Source organism: Denticeps clupeoides, chromosome 5, assembly GCF_900700375.1.
Source record: "Denticeps clupeoides chromosome 5, fDenClu1.1, whole genome shotgun sequence".
In the NCBI taxonomy this organism is placed as follows: domain Eukaryota; kingdom Metazoa; phylum Chordata; class Actinopteri; order Clupeiformes; family Denticipitidae; genus Denticeps; species Denticeps clupeoides.
The window spans coordinates 32,343,105-32,368,090 of record NC_041711.1 but is presented as its reverse complement, the minus strand read 5'-3'; the positions used below and the strand labels follow the sequence as shown (position 1 = coordinate 32,368,090).

General features: G+C 45.2%; 1 protein-coding gene across 2 annotated transcripts in view; it reads left to right on the top strand.

Annotated features, from left to right (window-relative positions):
* bbs9 (Bardet-Biedl syndrome 9) overlaps positions 1-24,986 on the top strand; it is an 83,783-nt gene that overhangs the window by 29,807 nt on the left and 28,990 nt on the right. For both annotated transcript variants that reach the window (XM_028981597.1, XM_028981596.1), the window contains 3 exons: positions 5,292-5,474; positions 9,322-9,547; positions 16,157-16,267. In XM_028981597.1, the coding sequence (XP_028837430.1) occupies positions 5,292-5,474; positions 9,322-9,547; positions 16,157-16,267 (520 nt within the window). The remainder of the gene's footprint in view (positions 1-5,291; positions 5,475-9,321; positions 9,548-16,156; positions 16,268-24,986) is intronic.

The window sequence follows — 24,986 nt, the reverse complement described above, 5'->3', positions numbered from 1 at the left end:
ACAAAATTGAGGTCTGTAGCAGTCGCAAAAGCATTTCACTGCATATCATACCATGTATGACTGTGTACGTGACAAATAAAAATTGAAATTGATTTGAATTCCTAAACAGACTTTAAAACATTTTTCACATTGCGTTTTATGTAAGAAATTCCAATTAAAAAATGATAGTGCACCACCTATAATGTTCCTGGAAGTTGTCTTCACATGGCAGCCATCAGTTCAGGCTGTATTATCCATAACTGTACCAACTGTCATTGTCCATCCGGTAGTTTGAGCGAATTTCATTTACATTTACATTTATGACACAGTCCCCCTGGAGCAACTTAGGGTTAAGTGTCTTGCTCAGGGCCATAGTGGTAGTATGTGGGACCTAGGTCTACTGGTTCATAGGCGAGTGTCTTCCCACTAGGCTACTACCACCCCCGTGATTTCAAATCTCTCATTCTTGCCGACAGAGTAGCTGCTTTAAAGGCTTTTTCAGAGGTCAGAAAAATGTCAAAAGGGTCCTTTTTCAGGAAATGTGATCGTGGCTTAAGTGCAGCATGTAAGTCATTGCAGAGCATTATGGCAGTCCGGAGTGGTGAGGCTGAGCGAGCTGCCCAGGCTTTGGGACTGCGCCACTGGCCTGAACAGATTAGATTTGGACCTCTGCTTTGCTCTGATGCATCTGGCTGCATGGGTTGTGACATCGTGTCTTTTGTCACTCTCGCGGGAGGGTTGTAAAGTTCTCTCTTTATATTGCACGTTGTTTTGCTGCTGTTTGGACTCTTGTTTTTTTTTTGTTTTTTTTTTTAAATATGTTTGTGTCCAATGAGATTTTACAAAAATGCAAATAAATGAGACAGAAATCTGTGATTGTCTCCTAGATGCATACTGGTGCACTTCAGGTACAAACATGCATATTTTTTTTCCCCGTTTTTAATTTCAAAGGCAAAGCGGCACTGATGTGTGTACTCTCTGTGTGTGATCGAGGGAGAGAGAGAACTACTGAACAAGTGGGAGAGAGAGAGAGAGAGAGAGACATATATTAGCAGGGTCACCCTCAGTGTGGAGGTGGACGGGGGCCCCGGGTTCACTGCTGCCTGGGAGGTGAGTTTGAGCTGTTAATTACAGGCCTGCCGATTGTGTCTGCTAAAATGAGTAGAGAAAGGTCGCTCAAATTAAAGGCCTGGGGATTGCCTCTGAGCTTCTAAATAAGGAAACATGGAAGGCGCATGAATGGATACACAAACAACCCAGTCCTTCAACCGGATTCGCCGTGACCGTTTACACACATGTACTACAGCGACTGATGCAACAGCACAGTGAGCACGTTAGGACAGCCCTACCTAAATAAACCTTTTTTTTAAATTGGCCCTGGGGAAAAAAGGACACGTCAGTGGTTGTGTTTGGTTGTGACTGGGTATCGCGTGAAAAGGCACGGCAGGTTGTAAGGGGAACGACCCCTGAAGGGACGCGCTCTCGCTTGCTCGGGGGTCACTTTCTCTGCTGGGTTTACATCAGCTGCCACTGCTCCTCGTCCGTTAACATTAGCACCAGCTCGGGCCCCACAGTGACCCGCTCCTGCCGTTCCCCCGGCGAGCGCTTAGCGCTGTCTGTCGTCACCTGTGGCCTGAGCAGCAGCCAGGAGCACTTATCCTGCTCCTGCCCTCTCACGTCTGTCGGAGCGGTACAGATGGGTGGAGGAGCTGTTCTCCAGCTGACAGAAAGCCATTGGATCCCACACGTTGCTGCTCCATTGTGACTCACTGCAGCCAGCCACCCTAATAAAGATCTCAAAGCAAGCGTGAGGTCTCATTAAATGGCGCACAGCGCATGGTGCAGCTCGGTTTCGGGCCCGTTGACATAGCAGTTATAGCTAGTCTTGTAGCAGGTTCACTGAGAAGACCACAGCACCTCGGGGCTAACCCATATCTCAGAGACAGCAGGTTTCACACTCCCTCCCCAGGCTCAGTGCCATTCTCTCTGCCTGATCCTCTAATTTACCCCCCCTCCCAGAGCCGTAGGACCACCCTCAGAGGAACAGCGCCTGACCTCAGCCACGACGAAGGTCCTTCAATGGTGGGGAGGTCTGAATGCTCCAAAACACTGGGCTGTTTGATCTAGCCTCTCCCTCACTCCTCGTCTCTCATTTAGAGGTGCAGGGTGCTGGAGGGAGGCAGGTCGGAGTGCATCATGGGCCGGCAGAGCCTGGATGAGAAGTTTGGCAGCTCCATCTCATAATTGCTGTTTCTGAGGATATGTTCATACACTGAGTAGAGAGACAAAGGCCTGCTCCCTTTCTCAGATGTGTCTGAGGCAGTAGATGTTTTACCTATCTTTTCTTTCTTCTGGAAGTCTCCTCTTGAACTGTGCAGACAATATAGTTAAAGCACTCCTACAGTCACATTTGTGACTACACCCACCCAACACACATCCGATTATTAATGCCAGGAAGCCTGTCATTAAACTGCTAACTACATGTATTGTATTTTCATGCTGCCTATTTCTTATTATGGTGCAAAAGAACAACTCCATGGAGGGAGAAGAAAACGAACTGAGAGAATAATAAACCTCAGAGCATAGCTTGTTTATCAGGCAGTGCGGTTTGGAGCCTTCCACCGCCACTGATAAGACATCTCAGGTTGCCTGTGTGGGTTGCCAGATCCTATCGGGTCCCAGCCATTTTCCAGCCCTTTCTCCACCTGATGGCTGATCTTATAAACGTGAATTGTCTCCACCAAGCAGCGTCTCTCATCCAGCCAAACGCTATCTCTGTGCTGTGACTAAAGACAAAAGGAGTTACTGTCTAGGATCACTTGCTTGGGTGATGCTAATCTCTCTGTCTCCCTCTACCCCTTCTGCAGAACATGCATTTCTCTTTCAGGTTTTGTGCACAAACAAGCTTTGGTTTAATCGTTTTTCTCAGCCAAAATATAGAAATAGTCAGAAGTTATTAATAAATAATATTTGATATGGTAAAATAAATGCAATGCTTGGACGTTGTAATGAGTTTAATGGTCAGTTCCTCTGTCTTTGTCTCTCCATCCATTCCACTAGATCACGGTCCTTGATGCCTGCCAGTGATGGACAACTTTGCAACAAGGTGTTCCCAGTGCAATAGTTTCTTTTGACCAGTCTCTTTGTCTCGCTATATACATTACTTGTATATATGCGCATGTATGTGTTTGTGTTTGTGTGTGTGTGTGTGTGTGTGTGTGTGTGTATGCATACTTTTGTTGCTGCAGTGAATAGATTAGATGCTTCCTGCACCGCAGTGAGTACCATGGACGTTCTCCAAACCACTCCACACCGTCCACACCACCCAGCCTTGTCTCCAACACACATTTCCACATACGCACAAACACACACTTACACACACAATGTCTGTATGCACTCCGTGTCAAGGCATTTAAGGAATTTGTGTTTACTCTGTCTGTTTACCACTCGTGCATTAATTCTTGCTGCCCAGAAATCCCCAGACATCTCTTCCTTTCACATTCTCATGAAGAACAATGACTTTGTGTGTTAAGCAATACATTTTGCCACATTCCAGTCGTATTTTATTTGAGACTCTGTAATCCAGATGAATAATTTATACACATTTTACCAGGGTCGTGTCTGTGCACTGTGGAGGTTTCTGAGGCTCTGCATAGCTGTGGAAGAACCCTCATGCAACCACAGTTGCTCAGACCTGTACCGTCAGGTCCGCAGTCCAGGGCTACAACCACCACTTTGTACTTTCCACTCTTTCATCCAAGAGAGCTCCCATTTTGCGCCTTCTCTGCGAGAACGTTCTCCTAATGTTTCCAGGCATTGGGGGAAAAGGAACGTCATGTATTTTGATGGGCCTCTTTGCTCTTCAAGGTGCAAGCAGGGACCACAGAAACCAAAAGTATCCTTCGCCCACCCCACACTAAATATAAACTCCCAGGATAAACCCTGTTTATCCCAACTGGGGTGATATTTCTGCCTCTCAATTTGAGGTTTCATCCCTCAAAGAATAATATATTTTCTTGGCCATCTTTGGCACTGGCGAGGATTTGTTTTTGGTTGTAAATGTTATATTCAAATTCGGCAGTATTTTTAGTTGTATGTAATTTTTGCAGAATGTGCCCGTCTGAGATGTGCTGGCCACACTGAGGCCTGATGGGTGTATTTTTTTTCCGGCAGAGCAGAGCAAGACCCCCCCGGTGCTGGCGCATTCTGACGCCGTCCCTTCAGTTTTCCGAAGGCCATCGCACCACCGGCTGTCTGTGTGATTAATGGTTTCTCACTCACCCACACCCGTCCCACCAATCCACCATAACTCACAGGGACCACGCGGTAGCTGCAGACTGCAGTGGCAGCCCGAGGTGGCCGTGTTGTGTTTGGTGTTAGGATGGGGAAGACCCTTCCCCACTCAACAGCTTCCGGCCGCTCTGAGCAACCTGCGGCTCTGGATCCATTCCCCCGTTCCCAGTCCGCACCCGCTGCTGCGAGAGTGTGTGTGAGTGTGTGGGGCACGTCCCTCCGGCCCGGCTAAATGTGCCTTTGTTCCCTCAGCTGGCATCAATCAGCCAAGCGTTCGGCCGCACAAAAGCCCCTTCACTGACGCCACATTTGGCTCGGCGGGGCGGCCCTTTTTATCAATATACACCCATCTTTATTAGTTAATTTTTCTTTGAAACTCGGTTCCCTCACTCCCCCCCCGACCTGCGCTTTGGTGGTTCACAAGTCTCACGTGAGTGACGGGGTGGATGCAGAGGGTGTTGTCATTGCTCAGAGTCAGGGTGCGTTAGCGGTGCCCCTGGGGGTCAAGCGTGTAAACGCAAGCTAGGTGCGCCACCCAGCTCGCTCTCTGTGTGTGTGTGTGTGTGTGTGTGTGTGTGTGTGGGTAAGACTAGTGTGTTGCTGGGATATAACATTACCCTCTGCAGCTGAGTTCACATGAGGAAGAAGGCGGAACTGTTTCTCTCACAGCTGTAATATTTAGGTATTTCTGATTGTGTGTCTTGGCCACCTAAAGGCGGGGTTCTCGTCTTTTATTCTCCTCTCCCCGGCATAACTTCTCTCCTTTTATTCAGCTTAATCCGTCTTCCTCTTTCAGCGGCGTTTCATATCCTTTTCTTTACTCCACATGAAAAAGTATCAGACCCCCTCTTCTGTTCCTAAAATCATGACTTTTCACACCCTTTCAGCAGATTCAGTCCTCAAATGAGATGGCTCTCCCTTAAAAAATTACTCTTTGTCCTGCATCATTTAAACGAAGGTAACCAAGATGTTGAAGAGCAGTTAAACGTTTAACACATTTCTCTCTGTCCCTTTGATAGATTATCGCTCTGGCAGATGCTGCAGAGGAGAACAGGGCAATTCTGCACCAGGCCTTTGCCCGTCTGCGGAGCGCCACCCATTTGATCATCCTGCTGGTGTCTCTGTGGCAAGGACTGAGCTCTGACCAGACGGCTATTTTGGAGGCCACTCTGCTCCCGCTGCTGCAGGACACTCCACAGCTGGTCAGAACACACACACACACACACACACACAAACATATTGACAGACAATCTGACTTTCAACCATGCTTATGTACAGTACAGGCCAAAAGTCTGGACACAACTTCTCATTCAAAGTGTTTCCTTTATTTTCATGACCATTTACGTTGGTAGATTCTCACTGAAGGCATTATTTACATTTACATTTGCTGCATTTATCAGACGCCCTTATCCAGAGCGAGTTACAGGGAGAGTCCCCCTGGGGCAACTTAGGGTTAAGTGTCTTGCTCAGGGACACTATGGTAGTAAGTGGGATTTGAACCTGGGTCTTCTGGTTCATAGGCGAGTGTGTTACCCACTAGGCTACTACCAACCCTGCATCAAAACTATGACTGAACACGTGGAGTTCTGTACATGTTTTATATTCTAGTTTCTTTGCTCTGATTACTGCTTTACACAGTCTTGGCATTCTCTCAATGAGCTTCAAGAGGTCGTCACCTGAAATGCTTCTCCAACAGTCTTGAAGGAGTTCCCAGAGGTGTTTAGCACTTTTTGGTCCAGGTCACCCCAAACCATCTGGATTGGGTTCAGGTCCGGTGACTGTGGAGGTCAGGTCTCCACTTTTTGTTAAGTACAGAACTCCACATGTGTTCATTCATAGTTTTGATGCCTTCAGTGAGAATCTACTAATGTAAATGGTCATGAAAATAAAGAAAACACATTGAATGAGAAGGGGTGTCCAAACTTTTGGCCGTTCATACACTTTTTCATACAAATTTGACATGTTTATTAACATTTCTATAAACATTTCCCACATGTCACACACATTCAAATGAACAAAGACATCCAAACATTTACGCATGCACAGTTCACGCATTTAGATTAATACTTTAATGCTAAAAAGACACGAAGACACTCATATACACTTATGCGTTTACCTAAGCTTTATCATATACTCACTCCTCCACTCCAAAGGCCTTGCAGTCTCTCAGGCTGTGACCTTATCCTCTCCCTGTGGGCAGCTTCTCTGCTCTGGGTCTGTGACCTCAAGTAGCCTTTAGCATAAACAGATCTGATGAAAAGCCCCTAAGTGTTTCTGCTCCTTAAGAAAACTTTCCCAGGTGCTGCAGACATGGGTGTCGCTGAAGACGGACGTGACAGCCCACCAGGGGCAGGGGTCCAGTTTGCCTCTTTTGGGGTCCAGCCATTCTTTATGTGTGGGTGTGTAACATACAGAGTGTGTGTAACATTTGCTGCACAGCCTGCGGTGCGTATTGATTTATGGAGTGAAGTTATTGAGTCGTCGGGGATGTTTGTTAGTAGGTTTTGGTGGGGCTGTGATTGACACCTCAGCGGCACAAAGCTTCGTTTTATCTCCGTGCTGGGGGGGTGTTATTAATTAACTGGCCGTTTCATCACTCAACTCAGCCAGCAATGAGAAGAGCCAAGACATATTTACAGCTTCCAACAAATACTTTACCACCAAATTCTTTCACAGTTACAGCACTGAAGCCACAGTCTGGCACATGGGGCACGGTGACAGGTGGCAGACACACGTCCTCATGTCGCAGTTTGGCATGAAAAGAAGCACTTTCATGATCAAGTACCGCACGGAGAAGCCATGTCCTCATTTGAGTCTGTGCTCATGTGCTACTTTTAGACTAGGAGGGATGTATACATACACGGCCTTCTATATATACCATCACTGAGTATATGTTCTCAAAATAATGCCCTGCATGTCTGTGGTAATGCTGGAGACATGACAGCAATTACAGACAATTAAATTAATCCCGTTCACAAGAGCGAATGCATAGCAAGCACGCAAATACGCAGCCTTTTCAGGTGCTAAATATTTCTGTCTTGGTACATATTTCTGGATGCATCGGTGTGTGTGTGTGTTTGTGTGTGCGTGTGTTTGTGTTACTGCGGAACACACACCTGCTGATTTAGTCCCAGCTCAAGCTGTGTGGCCCACTGAGTCTGCTGTTAGGTGAAGATAACATTCCAGAAGATGGCGAGAATAGAAAAAATTACATGTTTTTACAAAAGCCAAAAATAAGTCTGAGGAATACACAGTCATTGTGCTGACCAGATTATCAGTGGGCACAAAACTGACCACCGAGAGGCAGACAGCACATTCCGGCTTGGCTTCTTACGGTGATTCAATCGCGTAATTCAGACAAATTCTCATGTCTACAGATACACGTAACTCCACTCCCTCATTATCGGCCTCCTTTCCCCCTTTCTGTCACACACACACACACACACACACACACACACACACACACAACATGGACTTGCACACTTGGAGCCACTCTGTCCTCCTGCCGCCACCTTGACAGTCTCCCCGGTGCCAGGCTTATCTCCCAAACCAGATAAGCCCACTGCCCTGCTTGGAATTCCACCTACACGCGCGTCCTTGGGAAAGGGTTGTTCACCCGTGCGCTGTGTCGGAGAGAAATTCTTCCCGGGAAACATGGCTGGAGCTGGTGGGACTTTTCTCACCCCGAAACGAGCTCTTGTAAAGCGGAACTGCAGGAGGTTTAGAACATTTTACCCCCGTAAAGGACCACGGACTGCTGCAATCATTCAGCAATAGCAGCATTCTTCTTTGCGTCGCCTTAATTAATTGATTAATTAAGGGCACTGATTGGTTTAAGAATCTTTAAGGATGGTGATTGTCTTTAACCGGTGAAAACGAGGCATCCCAACCCCCAATTCACCACCACACCACCTCCTATCTGGTGGCTTGTAGGGGGTAGCGCTCTCTCTCTCTCTCCCAGCCGCAGGAAAACCCATCTCTTGGCTAATTGTCGAGCGGCTCGTTTTGCTTGGCTCAGCCAGCAGACTGCTGCGGCCAACCAGAACGCCCTTCGTTTCACTGTGCCGTGAAAACAGATGCTGACTCTCCGTCTCTCTCTGAGCTATTCCTGTTCCGGGCCTCAACAGGTTCATTCCTTTCCTAGCTTTTTTAACATGTCTCTTCTAACATGTCTCCATTTGCTCAATTTTGGGGGGGTTTAGGGTTTTCATTTAACTTTTTTTTTTTTTTTTTTTTCCCACTTCCTTGCTTCCTATTTTTCATGTATCTCTTTTTCTCAACTTTTCCCCCTTCTTTCTCTCGTCCTCTCTCAGCAAATAGAACACCCTTCCCTGTCATCATTGGTACGTTTGATTACCTGTTATTAGGCCTCATTAAGCTCTATCTGCATGGCGGCAGGGGACAGCATGACGGCCCCACGCCCAGGGCTCTGTCAGCAGCCCGTCCCATCATGCTTCTCTTCTCGCTAGGTCTCGCTGCCAGCGTGGTAATGACAGGGGGCCACTGAGATGCTGCAGAGAGACGCACACTCCACACACTCTTGCACATACACACCCACCTCAGTCTCAGTCACTGTTCTGTTCTTGTAAGACCTAAATAACTTGTGTTCAGGTTTCTTCTATCTGTGCACGTCACTCTTCACTACTCACTAACTACATGTCCGGCGGTTGTGGTCTCCTTGTCCCCCTACATAAACACACTGCCTGCTCTGGTGTCTGTCTTACCTTGTTTATCTTCACTAGTACATTGAGATCTGGAAGTCATACTGCTCTTACATTGGGATTGTGTGCATATATATATATATATATATATATATATATATACACACACACACACACACACACGCCTGTATAAAGGTTCTTTTTAAAATGAAGCTTTTCAGCCAACAATCCTGCCATACCACAGCTCAGACACAGGGGGCGGTGTGTGCCTAATTCCACTCTCACCTTCAACTGGAACTATCACACAGTTGCACTGTCAATCTAGAGATTGCTCCCTGTCAATCGTTTTCATTCAAATGTTTAATTTATTTTTTTCTCTCTCCTTCAGGGCTGGGAGGAAAGTGTAGATGCAGCGGTTTCTCACCTCCTGAGGACATGTTTGTCACGCAGCTCAAAGGACCAGGCTACCAGTCTAAGTACCAGTCAACTGAGCATCCCTAAAGACATAACCCGACTCAAGAAGCACATCACACTGCTGTGTGATCGCCTGGGCAAAGGAGGCCGCCTCTCTCTGTCCTCAGAGGCCAACACACCGACGCCCGTCATGATGCCAGGTCAGAGGGCTCTCTGTGTTAGCTACACTGTGTGCTCTTATATATTAAATGTTATGCAGAATTGTGGACATTTTTATGGGCTATTGTAACAGTGGTATTTTTAATTATAATGCCTTCCTTGGCATGTATTTCAAACTATAATCTATATTTGTACATATAAAAAGTACAATGAGAATATACCCATCCTGTCTTTAGACTCTTTATAGACCTTCTTTGACAATGCGTCTGTGCTCATTTCACTTTGAAGGCTTTCTGCTTCCGACTGAGGTGCTGAATGTTTGCCTGTTGCATTAGTCGAATACCTGCACAGTGGGACCCTGTTTAAAAGGATGCATTGTTTAGGAAACCATTTGCAGCACAATTTCTTCTCTTCCACTGATCCTTTGGGGGCCCCACTCACCTGAAGAATGCCTTAATAAACTTTAAGAGCTTTCAGGACATGGTGCAAAAGACATGTGTCTAGTTGATGGGTCTGTTTACTGCCTCTTGCACCGTTGTTGGCTAGCTAAAGTGTGTCTGCTGGCCCTTAATGGCCCTGTGGCTCCTCCAAGGTCCCCGACAGGACAGCAGCCCCACACGGGTCATTAAGTTCCAACAAAAGGCCCAAGGGGGCAACCGACTGGCCCTGTGTTTACCCATCTGCCCTGCCCAGCACTAGAGCCATTGGCCCAATCATCCCCAGAGAAACGGTATGGCCTGCAGGATTCAGACCATGACAGGGCCATCTATAATGGACACACCTCCAACTGAACCCACACCGACATACCTGCCAATTCTGTTCCCTGCTGCACAACAAGCATGTGATTAATTCATGTAAATGTGCCCAAATTTCTACAAAGACTGTGTTGTTAAGCAGAGGCAGCCCTGTGGATGCAGTTGTGGTTCTTGGGTGAAGTGGGCTGTAGATGTACTGTGTTCTGCGAGAAGCAGCCAATACAGAGTGTAGGATCTGTGAGGATGGTGTGCAGGAGCCTGTGCCGTCCGGTCTCTCTCCTTTCACCTATGGCCTGCAGCCAAAGCACACAGGAGCTGCAGCCTGACCAAAGGCCTGTCAGCGTCTGTGTAAACAGTAATTTATTACCTACACCACTGATGTTGCTTTTTCAATTGGCGGTAAAGGAAAAGTGTTTACATTTCCAACTAGACCAGTGGCAGTGCTGTCTCTTGTGTGTGTTTGTGTGTGTGTATTACGTCAGGCTTCAGTAGTAAAACTACTGTAGCAAAAAAAAATCTTAATATTAATTTGCAAATTAATGTTCTGTGTGTGTCCGCCCAAATGCTCTGTAATATGAGATTCTTCTAAAAGTTGAAATGAGGGAAGATAACTGTTAACAATGCATGAAATAATGAAGATACAGGTCAGGATCTACTATCATGATAATACACTAAGAAAACGTCATATATCAACTTTAATGTACAGTACAGTGAGTTCAATTTTCTTCAATGCCAGTCCAACTGATTGTCGTTGGGGACAATATGTCTGAAAAGTTTGGGATGCCAACATGGGCATCGATGGGTTGAATGCAGAGGACATATTTTGTTGTGTGCACTGAGAATGACAATCACTTCACTTTAACTTTCATGGTCCACAAACCATGTTTAAAAAATCTGGTAGAATCCATATGTTGAATGAAAAGGAAGTGGTAAAATGTTGTTTTACATTGTGTAACCTTTTTTAGGTTTTGACTTTAGAAACGGTTAGGTTTTGGTGTAGACATCAGGTTGAGTCTGCTCGGTATCCTGGGATGCTTTTTGTATTTTTGATTTTGTTGTATAGTTTCAGAAGTCATTGGAGTGGTAGTATCCTAGTGGGTAACACACCCACCTATGAACCTAAAGACACAAGTTTAAACCCCACTTACTCCCTGAGCAAGACACTTGACCCTGAGTGTCTCCAGAGGGACTGTCCCTGTAACTACTGATTGTAAGTGTCTCTGGATAAGGGCGTCTGATAAATGCCTTAAATGTAATTGTAAATATGTATGTTGCTTCTTTGCAGCCGAATATCTATATTTAGGTCACTGCAGAACCTTTCATCAAGAGAAGTTATGCAAGGAGATAAGAATGAGGTCTATTTGTGCCATTGATACAAAATGCTCCAGATTTGTGAGAAATGTGCAAACGATTCCAGTCGTAGTCCCATTCCTTGCCTGTGTCTGTGTTACCCATCACAGGCCGTCACTCTCCGACATCACAATTGCTTGGGTATTAGCAGTGAATCAGAGCAAGATGGCCACAAATGACCCAGTGATGATCTGTTTTTCTATCCCTCACTTCCACACTTCCGTCCCATAGGCTCACTCTCTCACATCTGTCTCCTACAGGAGCTGGATTCTGGTGATGTTGGATAGAGGCAGTGTGTACTATATGGATGGGAAGATAAAGGCCGAGCTGAGGTGCTGGTGGTGTTTGTTTTAGGAGAAGGGGAACTGGAATAACTTCAATGTTCTCTCTCCAAAGTGAAGTGATGCAAAATTAAACAAAACTGACAGGAAGGATGTCCACTATGACGTATTAACTGGACAACTATCAGGAGGTTAATCTGGGGACATGTTTTCCCGACAGTTTGTCATGTAGGATGTCATGTACAGACATGATTTGCAGCAGAGCATTACACATTTCTTAACATGTTCTTGTGTAATATCCATGCCGGAAGGACACTGCAATGCAAACAGACACAGAAACATGGAATGAACAGAGCAGAGCTGTTGAACAAAACTGAATATCAAAATATCACACTCACACACACATAATGCATGCAGTGTGGGCATGTTAACCATGTTAGACATATTAGTGCTCTGACTGTCAGCTGGACTCAGTAGGGAGGGTCATTCGCTGGCTCTCAGCTTTCCCCCACACCCGCTCAGCTCTCCTCAGTCCAGCAATTCATATAATTAGATCTTAGAATATCAAGTCTTTTAGGGGGCTCACATTTTGCATTTGATGCAATTAATTCTTTAGAGTAAAACATGCTATAATGATATCTAAACTGTAACAAAGAGGCTCAGACAGGATTACGATTTGGTCATTTAAATAAAACACCCCGCAGACTCTAACAGTGAATAAGATATAAATAAAGTTTTGCACAATCACATAGTTCTTTGTGCATTTAAATATTTTCATCTGGTCTAGTCTGATTTCCACTCACTGCATGCCGCTCTTTTTGCTTCTTTCTCTCTGTAGCTCTGATCACGGTGTCTCCACAGTGTCTCATCGTAGTGCCATTACCCACCATGCCTTCCTGGCTGCTAAGGAAATTCTCACTCTGCGCTTCAGTGAAGCATAGCTCTGGGTTCATTTTTCTCAGATATTGAGTGATGAGAGGGCTCTCTTATCTTGGCCAGCGTGGTATGATCGGAACCCCTGGCCCACCAACAGAAGCCCACAGGCCTGAAAGAGCTGATGGCCCAGAAGGATCCAGTGTTTTCTGAGTCTTTCCTTCTTTTCCTGCAGGTTTTCCCACATTGCTCGCCATGTGCTTAAAAGTCTTTCTTTTCTCATGTGTGTGTGAGAGCTGTGTGCTCAGGGCTCCGAGCCGAGAGAGTCCTCTGCGCCTGCATTCAGTCCTCTGGTCAGCGCGTGATTTATCCAGATTTATATTGCACTTCCAGTTCCTACTCCATTCCGGTCTCGGAATGTTTCACTGACAGGGAGCAATTTAAGCCTCCTGTTGCGCTTTCACATTATTCACCCCCTCCTGCCTGCCGATGTGCTTTAGACATTAGCGGCTCTGCCGGAATCATGCTGCTTCAGCAGCGCAAACGTTTTTTCTTTTGGGTATGAAACGCTGAAAGAGTTAGTATGATTAAATTGTCCGTGTGAAAAAATATTATTCAACTTCCTAGACAATAAAAACTCACTGTCTCGGCGTAAGGCCAATTTTCAGGCCATAATGGAAAAGAAATGGAAAAGCACATTTGTGTGAGATTTTGTTAATCTGCGGGTGAAGGCAGATAGACACGACCCTGTAGCTACGAACAAGCTTTTCAGGGGCTGTGCATTGCTGGCTGGTCAGTGCCTGGAGGACCCATATCTCCCACTGCAGTGCTAACACAGGGAAAGGCCGAGACATGCAGCCGGAGCCACATCAGCAGGGGCCACAGCAGGGATAGGGTCCCGGGGACCACTGGTGGCCTCTGGCTGGACCTGAGATATGGGGGGGGGGGCGGGGGTTCAGCTGGGTGGGAAAGTGTGTGTCTGATAGCACCTGTGACAGTCTCTCGCTTTTTTCCCTCTTTGTCTCTTTCCCTCTGTTCTCTCCCCCCGAGAATAAATATTTATGAGGCTGAACCTCTGGCCGCCGTTCTCTAGCGGCTTTGTGTTCAAATGTCAAACTTTTTTTTTTTTTTTTTTTTTTCTCTTTTGCCTCCATTTCTCGTCTCCTGCTTTTTCTTTGAAGATGTGGAGATAACAGTCCACTTACAACATCTCGAGCGGCACTGTCCCTGACGCGGCACTTCTGGGGGTGTGCTGTATTCCTTTGGGGGGTAATTGGTAGTTTCTTGCATATGAATGTAATCATACTCGGATATTTTTAGTGCTGTGATTTTTCAGTCAACTTTGTCATCAGTGACATTTAAAACATCAGTCTGGGCAGCATACCAATATAAAACATTTTTATGGCATTTTCCTATAACATGACCTGTAAAACATTTTTTTTCTTTTGGAACCTTGCAGTGTTCCACTTTAAAAGGAAAATGTTAAAGTGTTTTAATGGTAAAACCTCAGAAACATTAGAAGAGTTTTTGTCTTTAATTGTGGTGTATGATTTCATATTTTTTCCTTTATTATCTTTCACCACACTCCCAGCTTTAATACGTGTATTAATATTGAAATGTGAAAATGAATGTATAAAAACTGACTGACTTTATCTCTGGTCATCTCTTCATTTAATACTTTAACCCCTCACAGATTACATTTCTGAATGTGTTCCATTGTGAAATTCAGTTACATTTTTTTACATAATTTTTTTTTAAGTTTAGCATATTGCTTCACCAGACTGATTTTGACATAAAAGGATTTTTTTGTTAAATTAAGTACTTAAAATGAAGTACTACCTTTTGTAATTACATTTTGTTAATTACTAAGTTAATCACTTATATTAATATTTAAGTTAATTTAATTTCAATTTTTTTCCATATATTTTTTCAGCTATTTTATTATAGCTGTTTAAAATATAGAAGATTTAATATTTTTGTTGTTTAGTTTATTGTAATAACCCAGAGTCCAACTGCATTCCAAGAACTTGCTTTCATTGGGGACTGTAGGAATAATTTTACGGTGCAAGCATATGTGCGTATTTGTCAATTTCACAGATGGCTCTTGTTCACCAATTTTCAGCTTTTCATAATGGGGAAGACCCTGAAACCGCAGTGAGAGGAGCAGGCTTGAAAAGTCCTTTGTAGTTTGGTCAGCTTTGCTTTTTAGCTGTAAGGTAGATCAGGTGTCTGTCCGATTTCCTCCCCTTCGCCTCCTGTCTTTCTCCAGCATGGATCAAATCCAGGAAGTGAGCAGCGGCTGCTTCTACTTCCTGCATGCGTGGATAAATACTGTCAGACGTGGGTTGGTGGGTGGGATCAAACACTGTTGACATACCGGGTTACCAGCACCTTATGGGGGCATAAGGCATGTGTGGTTACGTGTGTGTGTGTGTGTGTGTGTGTGTAGTGTAGGGTACTAAAGCCTTGGCCAACAGCTGATCCTCACCGGTCTTTGAGCCATCAAGTGTTTTAATTGGAACATTAAGTTCTTGAGTGCGTGTTGTTTTAGTGGATGAAAAATGTCTTTTGCCGGGTTTTTGGGTGAGGGAAATGGCTGTGCTGCTGTAAAAGAGGGCGGAGCTTGACCCCGCCGTCCACTCCACCCAACCCAATGGCAGGACAGTGGAATGACATGCTTATAAAAACACCTGTGTAATTAAAGCCAGCTCTCGTGTTTCAAACAGCGACACAAGTACAACTCTATAACCTTGACCTTGCGTAAACGGTCAGCCTTCACGAGCAATTGGTCACACTGAGCAGAACAGATAGGGTTTAATGAAAGGACAAATATCAGGTGGATTTTGCTAATCTGCTCAAGAGAAAGTCGACCATTGCTAGGCATGTGTTTTAAGGATGTAAAACGAAAAAAAAAAGAATCAACCCCTTGGGATTGTGGGAAGGGGACAGACCATGGGAGACACAAGGGCCCCAATTCATGGACCCCAGAGCCCTTAATACCAGCTGATCCTCTTGATGGAGACCAGCAGTCCCTGTCTGAGGACCCCCTGTAATTCCAGCTCACTGGACAGGATTTAGCAGTGTGTGTGTGTGTGTGTGTGTGTGTGTGTGTGAAAGAGAGAGAGGGGAATTACATTCAAATGTAAATATTTGAAGCTTGTAATGGCAGTGAAAGGGAGTCCATTTCAGAAATGTTCCTTTCAACTCACTTCCAGTAACGCAAGATTACACATGTACAAGTTTACACACATGCTAATAGTCCACAGTGTGAAACTGGCAAATTCACCAGTGCTGCACAAAAACACAGTATAAAAAGGGGGTTTGCACAGCATTAGTACCTGCATTTTCTAAAGCGGAGCCCTTTCTTTCTCTCTATGCCCTATGAACTCAGGGGGCTGTGAGCCCATCGAAGAAAGCGCTGAAAATGAACTAGATGAGCCACCACTGGAGAAGGAGCTCATGAAAAAGAAGCAGCCCTCCAAGAAAGTGAAGAACAAGTCGGGTAAGTCCAACGTTTGACTCCGCAGGTGTGAGTCGGGGTTGTCTGTTGGTGTCTTTGGGCTGTGCACAGGTTATGGGACCTTTTTTCTGTTCCATCTGTTTCTACTCTCTGCTTATATTCCCTCCCAGCCTGATTGGGCCTAATGGCTGGTGAATTGCAATTTTTCCGGTCATTATCAAACTTGAGATTTTGCTGCAGCGCTCCAAATAGTTTTTTAATCAAATGAATTAAAGCTGCGCGCCTTACTGTTGGATTAGAGTGAGGGAGTGGAAAGGGGGAGGTGTTTTTTCCTCGGGAGCCACCCGTGATTACAAGACTGATTGAAATGCACCCAAATCTTTTAAGAAAGTTTGTGTGTGTGTGTGTATACAGGGAAGCGAGAAATTGAAGGAGAACATTTTGGTCCAGTATCTGAATCGAGTATCTAGATTATCTACCCAGCAGGACATACCCTGCCTATGACCCTCACAAAGATCTGATTCCATGGACCCTAATGGTAACTTAAACACTTACACACACACATATACATACCTAATCAAAATGGAATGACGCCTGACGAGCATACAGAATTGGAGCGAAGCAGGAAATGACCTCGTCACTATCATGCTGATCAAACTGAGTGAAAAACTGACTCTCGCTGGGACTTGGCCGGTGTCCCAAGCACACAACTGCTGCTCCTCTTAATGAGTCTCACTTGTTTTGCATTGTGTGGTTAAGCCCTCATTTTCAAAAGAGCTTTTAATATCTTTAAAGAGGAACAGAACTCCATGATCCCTCACTTTACTCAATGGACAAAGGACGGCTTATTGGCGCGTTCAGACTTTTTACGTCTCTTGTGTGTGCCAGTTTCCATCTGGTTATGGGCTAAGTTCAGCATTCACTTTGCCTGCTTAATGGTTTGTGCAGGTGTATTTATTACAGATATCTCATTTTAGGAATGAGAAGAATTCCGTCTTCTCTCAAGCCAAGCCCTGAATGTGTAACGTCAACCCAGTCTGTCGGTAATACCGCAGTGAATCTGGTCAATTTACCTCATGCGCCCCACCAAACAGTCATTTCCATGAAGATGTGTGTGTGTGTGTTGTAGTATGTGCATGTTTATAGTCATGGGATGTGCGTACAGGGGTGTGAGCTTGCTTGAGCAGGCCTGAGCCATGTGCCTTATTGTGGTTAATCCAGCCAGGCGTCTACGCTAATGAGCTGAGCCAAGGAGACGCTGGAGGAGGAGTGGCGACAAAGGCAGGGGACGCGTGGGGATCATTAAGGACTTCCTCTCCCTCAGACACACACACATACAGGCATGCATACACACAAGCCCTCCGCTGTGCTCGATCAGATCAAATGACTTCCACACGTGTGTTCAACCAAGCTTGCTCACCCACGGATTCCAATTACGGCGACGAAAACAAAATTACAAGAAAAGCAAACAATCGAAACCAATATGTTCCCCCCGCTAACTCGCTTTCATGGGGATGCCACACAGATCGTAGCAACTTTTCCCTTGTGAGCTGGTCCGGTAGATTCTATGTCATTTTGACCTAGGTGTCACCTGTTTAATGGTGAGGTTAAGTTTGTCCATAAATGCAGGAGACACACGACACATTTGAGACACTTTGAAACACATTTGTTGTGTCATTAATACATTTACATACCCCCTGGAGACACTCAGGGTCTTGCTCAGGGACACAATGGTAGTAAGTGGGATTTGAACCTGGGTCTTCTGGTTCATAGGCGAGTGTGTTACCCACTAGGCTGCTACCACCCTCTACCACTACCAGTTTGTGGTGCCATATTTCATATACTGCATCTCCTATACATGCCATTCAGTTCAAAAGTGATTCGCACGCAGACTAGATGTTCCTTAGGACGGGTCCTCTCTCACCCTGATTGAATAAGTATCTGTCCTGCTGAGTAAACTCGGCCTCTTTATCAGATTTGTTAGATTATCCGGTTTTCTTGGCCTAGCTCTGGCAGGAGATCACAGCCATTTTCCTTGACTTTCCTTGTGAATACCGACTACTATTTCTGCCATCTGATGAGTTTAATCAGTTCATTTCAGTGTGAAAGTCTCTTTGAACTACAAATGTGAAGTCATGTGGAAATTGTGGAGGTGGCCAATTCTACAGCTCCAGATGAATGGCTGGAAAGTCTGGATAAACTTTCGATCTGTCGTGCAGCCTGGTCCATGAGCTCTGATGTCATACCTTTCACCATTTTCCTGTCTGTCTGAATTCCAACCAGTGGAGAGACATCTATCTGTCTGAAGATAAGGCAGACATCGTCACACTGTGATCGTCCCTCAGGCGCCATAAAAAGGGAAAAGCGGAAATAATCCCTAATTAGTTTTGTTTGTAATGGAAATGTTCAGACGAGACTTTTTGTGGTTTGCATCTTTAAAGAAAGCCCACTGTCCGGACATGTCCCCCCCACCACCCCCCTCATCACACCTTCCTCCTGCTGACATAAAAATAATTAAGCACCACCTCACAGGTTGCATGGAAGGCAGGAAGCATCTCTTGCAGAACTGAAAGGCATCAAACGATCGGCGGCCCTTCTTCGGTCGGCGGGATAAAAGACACATGAAAAGACAGATGAAAGAGAGAGTGGCTTTTCTTGCTTCGTCTCTTTCTCTTTTTAACTCCCCACCATGAAGCGCCTGCAGACACACACACACACACACACACACACGCACGCTGGTTCTCCGAACACACTGCACACTACTGTGCTGAAAATACGTTGCTGTTTGTTCTGTAGTACACACTCTGCACCAGCAATGTACACCGGTCCCCTAGACTACCAAACAGGTGGTCTTATATTAGTCAACGCCTCCTTTTAAAAATCCTCTTCCCGTAAAGGCTTCATTCGGAGCAGAAATATGGATTTCTGGGTGAAAAACAACCATACTGTTACCTTTACCTAAAAGTGACCTGTCCCATTTGAGTAATATTCAGAAGTCGAAGGGAAAAATGATATTTAACAAGGTATTCCGTCCAAGCCCAAAGGCTGTTACGATTGGCTGTCAGGACAGCTTTCACCTGTAGTCTAGTTGCCATCACCTCATCCTGGATATGACTGTCTCACTTTCTTTTCCTTCTCTTTCTCACTCTTATTTCTGTGGTCAAATCCACAGGACTGGAGCAGAGCACTCTGTTGGGACTGAGGGTCCTCGCCTCACATTTAAACCCAAACAGACCAAAACAAGTTACGGCATGTCGTTCCCAGGTCGCTCGGGCCAGGGGAGGCCTTCAGGTGTTCCTCTTGTCTGGTTCACGATACATGCGCACTAATTCGTTTCATCTGGTGGCCGCTTTTGGGCCAAAAACTTCCAAACAGACTGTTCCAGAGGTCCCTATCAAGTTAAATCCTCGCACTTCCTCAAACTCCTCAAACAAGTGCCATTACATTAACATCAATTAACATCTAATGCTGGGCGAGTTGGTTTATATAATGTATCACAAATCAGGTTTACGGTGCGTTTCCTTAAAATAACCACAGGATTCTTTTTAACATGGCAGTGAATCGGAATTGAACTTCCACAATTTGGTCGCTCAGGGCAGTGCGGAGCAATATTCGATTTGTTCGCTGCTAGAAACCTTCCAGTGCTGATGGCAGCCATTGTAGCATATGCCAATCGCTGATCGTAGAGTCGAAAATTAAGCGCTTAAAAAAAACACATTACGTCTCACTGCACACTGCTTTTAACGTTCATGAACTAAAATATATTCATATTATTTCCGATTCATATGTTTGTTTAAATCGTTTTGCCTGCAAAGGTTTGCCCTGCATAATCGTCCCCTGGGGCAGAGCCATGTTTCGACCAGCAGTGGTGGCCTAGCGTAATCAGGAAGGTTGCCGGTTCGAATCCCGATCCGCCAGGTGCCACTGAGGTGCCACTGAGCAAAGCACCGTCCCCACACACTGCCCCCCGGGCGCCTGTCATGGTGATTGGTTGAATGTAGAGAACAAATTTCTCTGTGTGCACTGTGTGCTGTGCTGCTGTGTATCACAAGTGACAATCACTTCACATTTCACAATGTTAATCAGTGTCAGTGACTCTGTCCTGGTCATGTAAAAATACGAATACGTCATTGGTTGTTAGTGTCCAAGTTCCCTACTTCCTCGCTGTGAATATCAAGTTGCTGGAACATCCAAGTGTGTTATGTTAATGCGGGTTTATGCCGTGAGCGACCCAGGTTTCAATCTCACCTTAAACACATTTTTTTCTCACTATATTATGGTGCACAATGTCCTTCAACTTAATTTAACACCGCGCGGAGCCTTTAATATGACATGGCTTTTTTAATGGTCCAGTGCAGCCGAAGGTGTTTATGCGGCGAACAACATCGACTGCAGCACGCCTCTTTTCACAGACGATTTGCACAACCCCCGTGCTTCCGTGCCGTCCCTCTGTCACAAATGATCATTTTTGGCACAGCAGTTATTCAGAAATGCCAGTGACCCTCGGTGCTGACACACGCTTTCACCATTTTTGTCTCACTGTATACTTGTATTGATCCTCTTTTATTGTGAGTGCAGGAATATTGACCCACTTTTTTATATTTTCCAATGAAAGGTAGTCAACTGTTTAGTTTATCACACTTTAATATACAGTGAGACTGTGCAGTTATAAGCAATAAAGCAGCTGGACTGATTGTTCTGTTGTGTTTATTTGCACTGGAAAAAGCCTATTTCAGCCAACTTGAATTTCATAAAATGTTGTTGTTATTGTTATTAATCAATTATATTCAAACGTTTAATATGGTTATTGATTCTAACAGTGTATGCAAACATTGTTCTTGGGCGCCTTTTTATGGCATTGACCCATGGAGCCACATACTGGATTGTAACGTGTCAGGTAAACCATATGCTGTTTGCTCAGATGTCCGGTACGTGGTATGCACTTGAACAAATCTGTTTGGCCTGTGCCGTATCAGTGTGGGAGATCTGTCTGGAGGCTTAGCACTGGCTTCTTCCTCCCTCAGACACCTCAAGTGTGTCTTCAGAGGTGTGCAGGAGACATGGGAACAGGAAACAAGGGAGAGAACGTTCCAGCAGACAGAACTCTGGAGGGGGAACGATCCGTCCAAACAAGGCTCTCGTTTTATGACCGTGCTGTCCTTATGGGGGGTTAGCAGGGACACAGGGGGCCTTCGGCAAGAGAAACTGATACCTCCGGGCCAGACATATACATGTGCTCACACAATCGCACAGACACACACATTTTTACACTTGCACCGGAAATCTGGAGCAGGTTAGTGGTGCATTGAGGTCAAACAGGGACCACTGGAAGAGAGGATGATGAGACGTTAACGATATCACACTGTCTGTTTCCCTTACTGTATGGAAGGGGCTGCTGGGAGGCACTGGACCACCGGACACATTTTCAGTGACAAACTGTTACCCCAAAAGTGTGGTACTTTGGTGAAAAACACCTAACCTGAGAGACCCATCTACTTCAAGTCTATGTGCTCTTTTTAATTTAATTCAGTTTATTTATTTGAGTGTGGTTTAAAAGGGAGAAGTACTTAGACCAGGCCCAGCTACTAATGCATTGCTACCATTACGTTAGGGGGTTGGCCGTCTCATGTGATTAAGCCTGCATGTGATGGATGTAAACCATGTTGCTGTAATGCGCTGCGACGCTCCATCAGATTGCATGCATTTTTTAAGCACATGTACAGCAGTAATGTTGATGTTGAAGAATTAATGGTCGCCGTGACGTCAGACCTTTCAGTGACACTGTAGAGTTCATATATTGTCGCTGTGGGGAACACTTTAGGGTCATTGGAGTTCATATTCACAAGACTGGTCGAATGATGGTGTGGCAGGCAGAGCTAAGCCTAATGAATTATCAGCAACAAAGCTTCTCCCATCCGATTTCAGATGGTAGTACTCTGGGTGCTGCTTTAAAAGCTAAAGCATCCTGGCTGTGATCCTAATGCATTCGCAGTCTTCCATCAGAAGCCATTGTGGCAGCTATTGCTCTCTGTCTAAAGATCTCATTAAAATCCCATTAAAAGGAACTATTCCCGGGAATGGTGTGTGATGGGGTGAGTGCAGTGGGAACTGTAGACGCTCCCTTACCAGTTATGTGTTCCGAGGGCAAAAATGACTGACTTCTGCTCAAAGTGGATTGAGTTAGTCTGTTGGGTGCTGCACATGCTATAATCCACTTAATAAGAGCAGACTTAACCCTACACTCAGTACGATCCACAGTTCTGTTGATCTTCAGTTATTGCTCAACTGGGCCATTTATTCTGACTGCTGTGTTGGTCCTAGTATGCAAGCACAGGAGGGAAATCAATTTATTGATAGGACGGCCCCTTGTTAGTATTGCACTTCTTCTTGATGACCTATTGTGTCATGGTCCAGACTGGCACCATGTTGAGCAGTGAATCGGGCAGTTTTACAACAACAACAACAACATTTATTTCTTATAAAGCCCAAAATCAACTACAGTACGTCTCAATGGGCCTTGACAAGTCCTACAGTTGACACCTTCCACACTTGACTCTTCTGCACACAAGGAAAACCTCCACACACATAAAAGGAAAAAAAGGTGGGAAGAAACGTTGGGAAGGAGTGATAAAGAGAGGAACGTCCTTCCAGGGTAGAGTGAGCCTGCAAGTGGTGTCAGTGCAGGGTTGGTGATTATTTGTCCAATAAGAAAAAAAAAAACGTCCTACAGTTGAAGGTTTGGAGAAGTCCAGTCCGTAATGTTCTACATTACATGTCCATTCTTGATGTTACTGGTCCACTTGAAGATCCCTGAAAGCTGTAGTTGTAACGGTGGTGGTGGCTGTGGTGACCCTCTGGTATGTTTCATGGTATGTCCTTGTTTAGCAGTTGTCAGGAACCAGGATTTATTTGCTGGTCTCTTCACTGGTCTGCCAGTAGTCTGGACGCTTGATTCCGTGTCTCTGAGAAAACAAACAGAAGCAGCGGCAGACGGTGGCATCGTACTGAAATATGTGGTAATAGTGGTATATTGGTGCTACTGTGGCCCGGTACCCTAGCTAGGGTGAACTTAACAGTGTCTGTGTCTGACTGTGTGGATTTTTCATATGTGCGGTATACTTTTCTTATTTTACAAATGAAATGCATGCTATCCCATCAGGTTTAAATCACATCCAGGTCAAAACGGACTGATGTTTACACAAGTTTTGGTCTGACTAACCCAATAATTCAGTTTTTAATGTTCCCCTTGATCAGACTGTCAGTGAGTGTACATGTAATGTGGATGCTATAGGCTAGCCTGTTCTGCTCCATTCTCATGACCAGGTCTAGTAGCCTGGTGTTGTGCTGGGTGGAATCTGTTAACAACTTGTCATGTAAATTTTAACGCACCTTGACAAAGGTTTTGACTTTGAGCTTTCCACCTTGCTCTCTCCCATTTTCTCACACGACATGCACATTAGGGTCCAAGGTGTGCAATATCCCTCAGTAAAAATAAAACAAGCTCATTGGGAAGTGGGCCCTAGACAGAGCCAAACCCGAGAGTTTGCTCTGCAGTAAAAGCTGCTTTCGTTTGACAGGTTTTAGCTTTTAACAAGAGACCTTTAATTCTGTGAGAAGGAAGCAATGAATTGTAAAGTATACTTTTCCAGAGCCTGGCCGTTAAGTGTGCTGAGTACACAACTGCACTTGGGATCTACGATGGCAATGACTAACATATGTTCTCTCCCCAAAGCCCCCATCTCTTTGGCTTTCTCACACTTACTCTTCACCATCCCCCTGACTCTTTGATTAGTGTGGAATTGACAGTTTCTTTCACAATCTCTCTCATGCGCTCTCTTTATAATTGTCCTGTGTGTGTTGAGTATATGCACGAGTGATGTCACTTTGATGGGTGTGTTGGGTTGGGGGTCCGAATGTGCGTATTTGTCAGCTGTCGCTTGCCATAAGCGGTGACATGTACATTGAGGCTTCTTGGGGATGGTCTGTGCTGGGGAGGGTGTTGATGTAGCCTGGGGGACCACTACAGAGCCTCGGTCGGGTGTGTAGGGGGTTGGTGTTATTTTCTGGCCCCAGGCAGAGGTTGGATTTACTGAGGAGAGGGCAGAGGGAGTGAAGGTGGGTGGGTGACTGCGTGGGAGGAGGGGGTCTCCAGATGTATCAAGTATGACTTTACAGTACTAGTAAGGTTGCGGGCCACCTCTGACTCAAACCGCACCCGTTTCAAAGGGAACCCCCCTCCCCTCCTCTTCCGAGCTGGAGCGGACAGAAGAATATCTGTCTGCAAGTACTGTGATTAGTTCCCTTCATTAGCTTGTGAAAGCTGGGACGAGATCCACTGAAAATACTGGAAGATGGAAATTAAATACATTTCCAGGTAGACCCATGAAGAAAAAACACTAAGAAAAGGAGGGTCGATGGTGGAGCTGTCAGCAGATGGTTGTAATTGCCCTAAATCATTTGATCAAACCTGGAACAATTATGAAGAGCAATTAATAACAAAAGAAGAACACTGTAAATGTGCATCCTATTTTTCCCACATGAGCTGAGCCACACCACACCAATGGGACCTGACGCTTGGTATGCTGGGGGATTCGGGACTGAATGTTTTGGAAAAAGCATTTCAGTATCTCCAACTATAACTTTATCCAGAGCGACTTACAGTCATTAGTTACAGGGACAGTCCCATTGGAGACGAACAGGGTTAAATGTCTTGCTCAGGAACACAATGGTAGTAAGTGGGGTTGAACCTGTGACTTCTGGT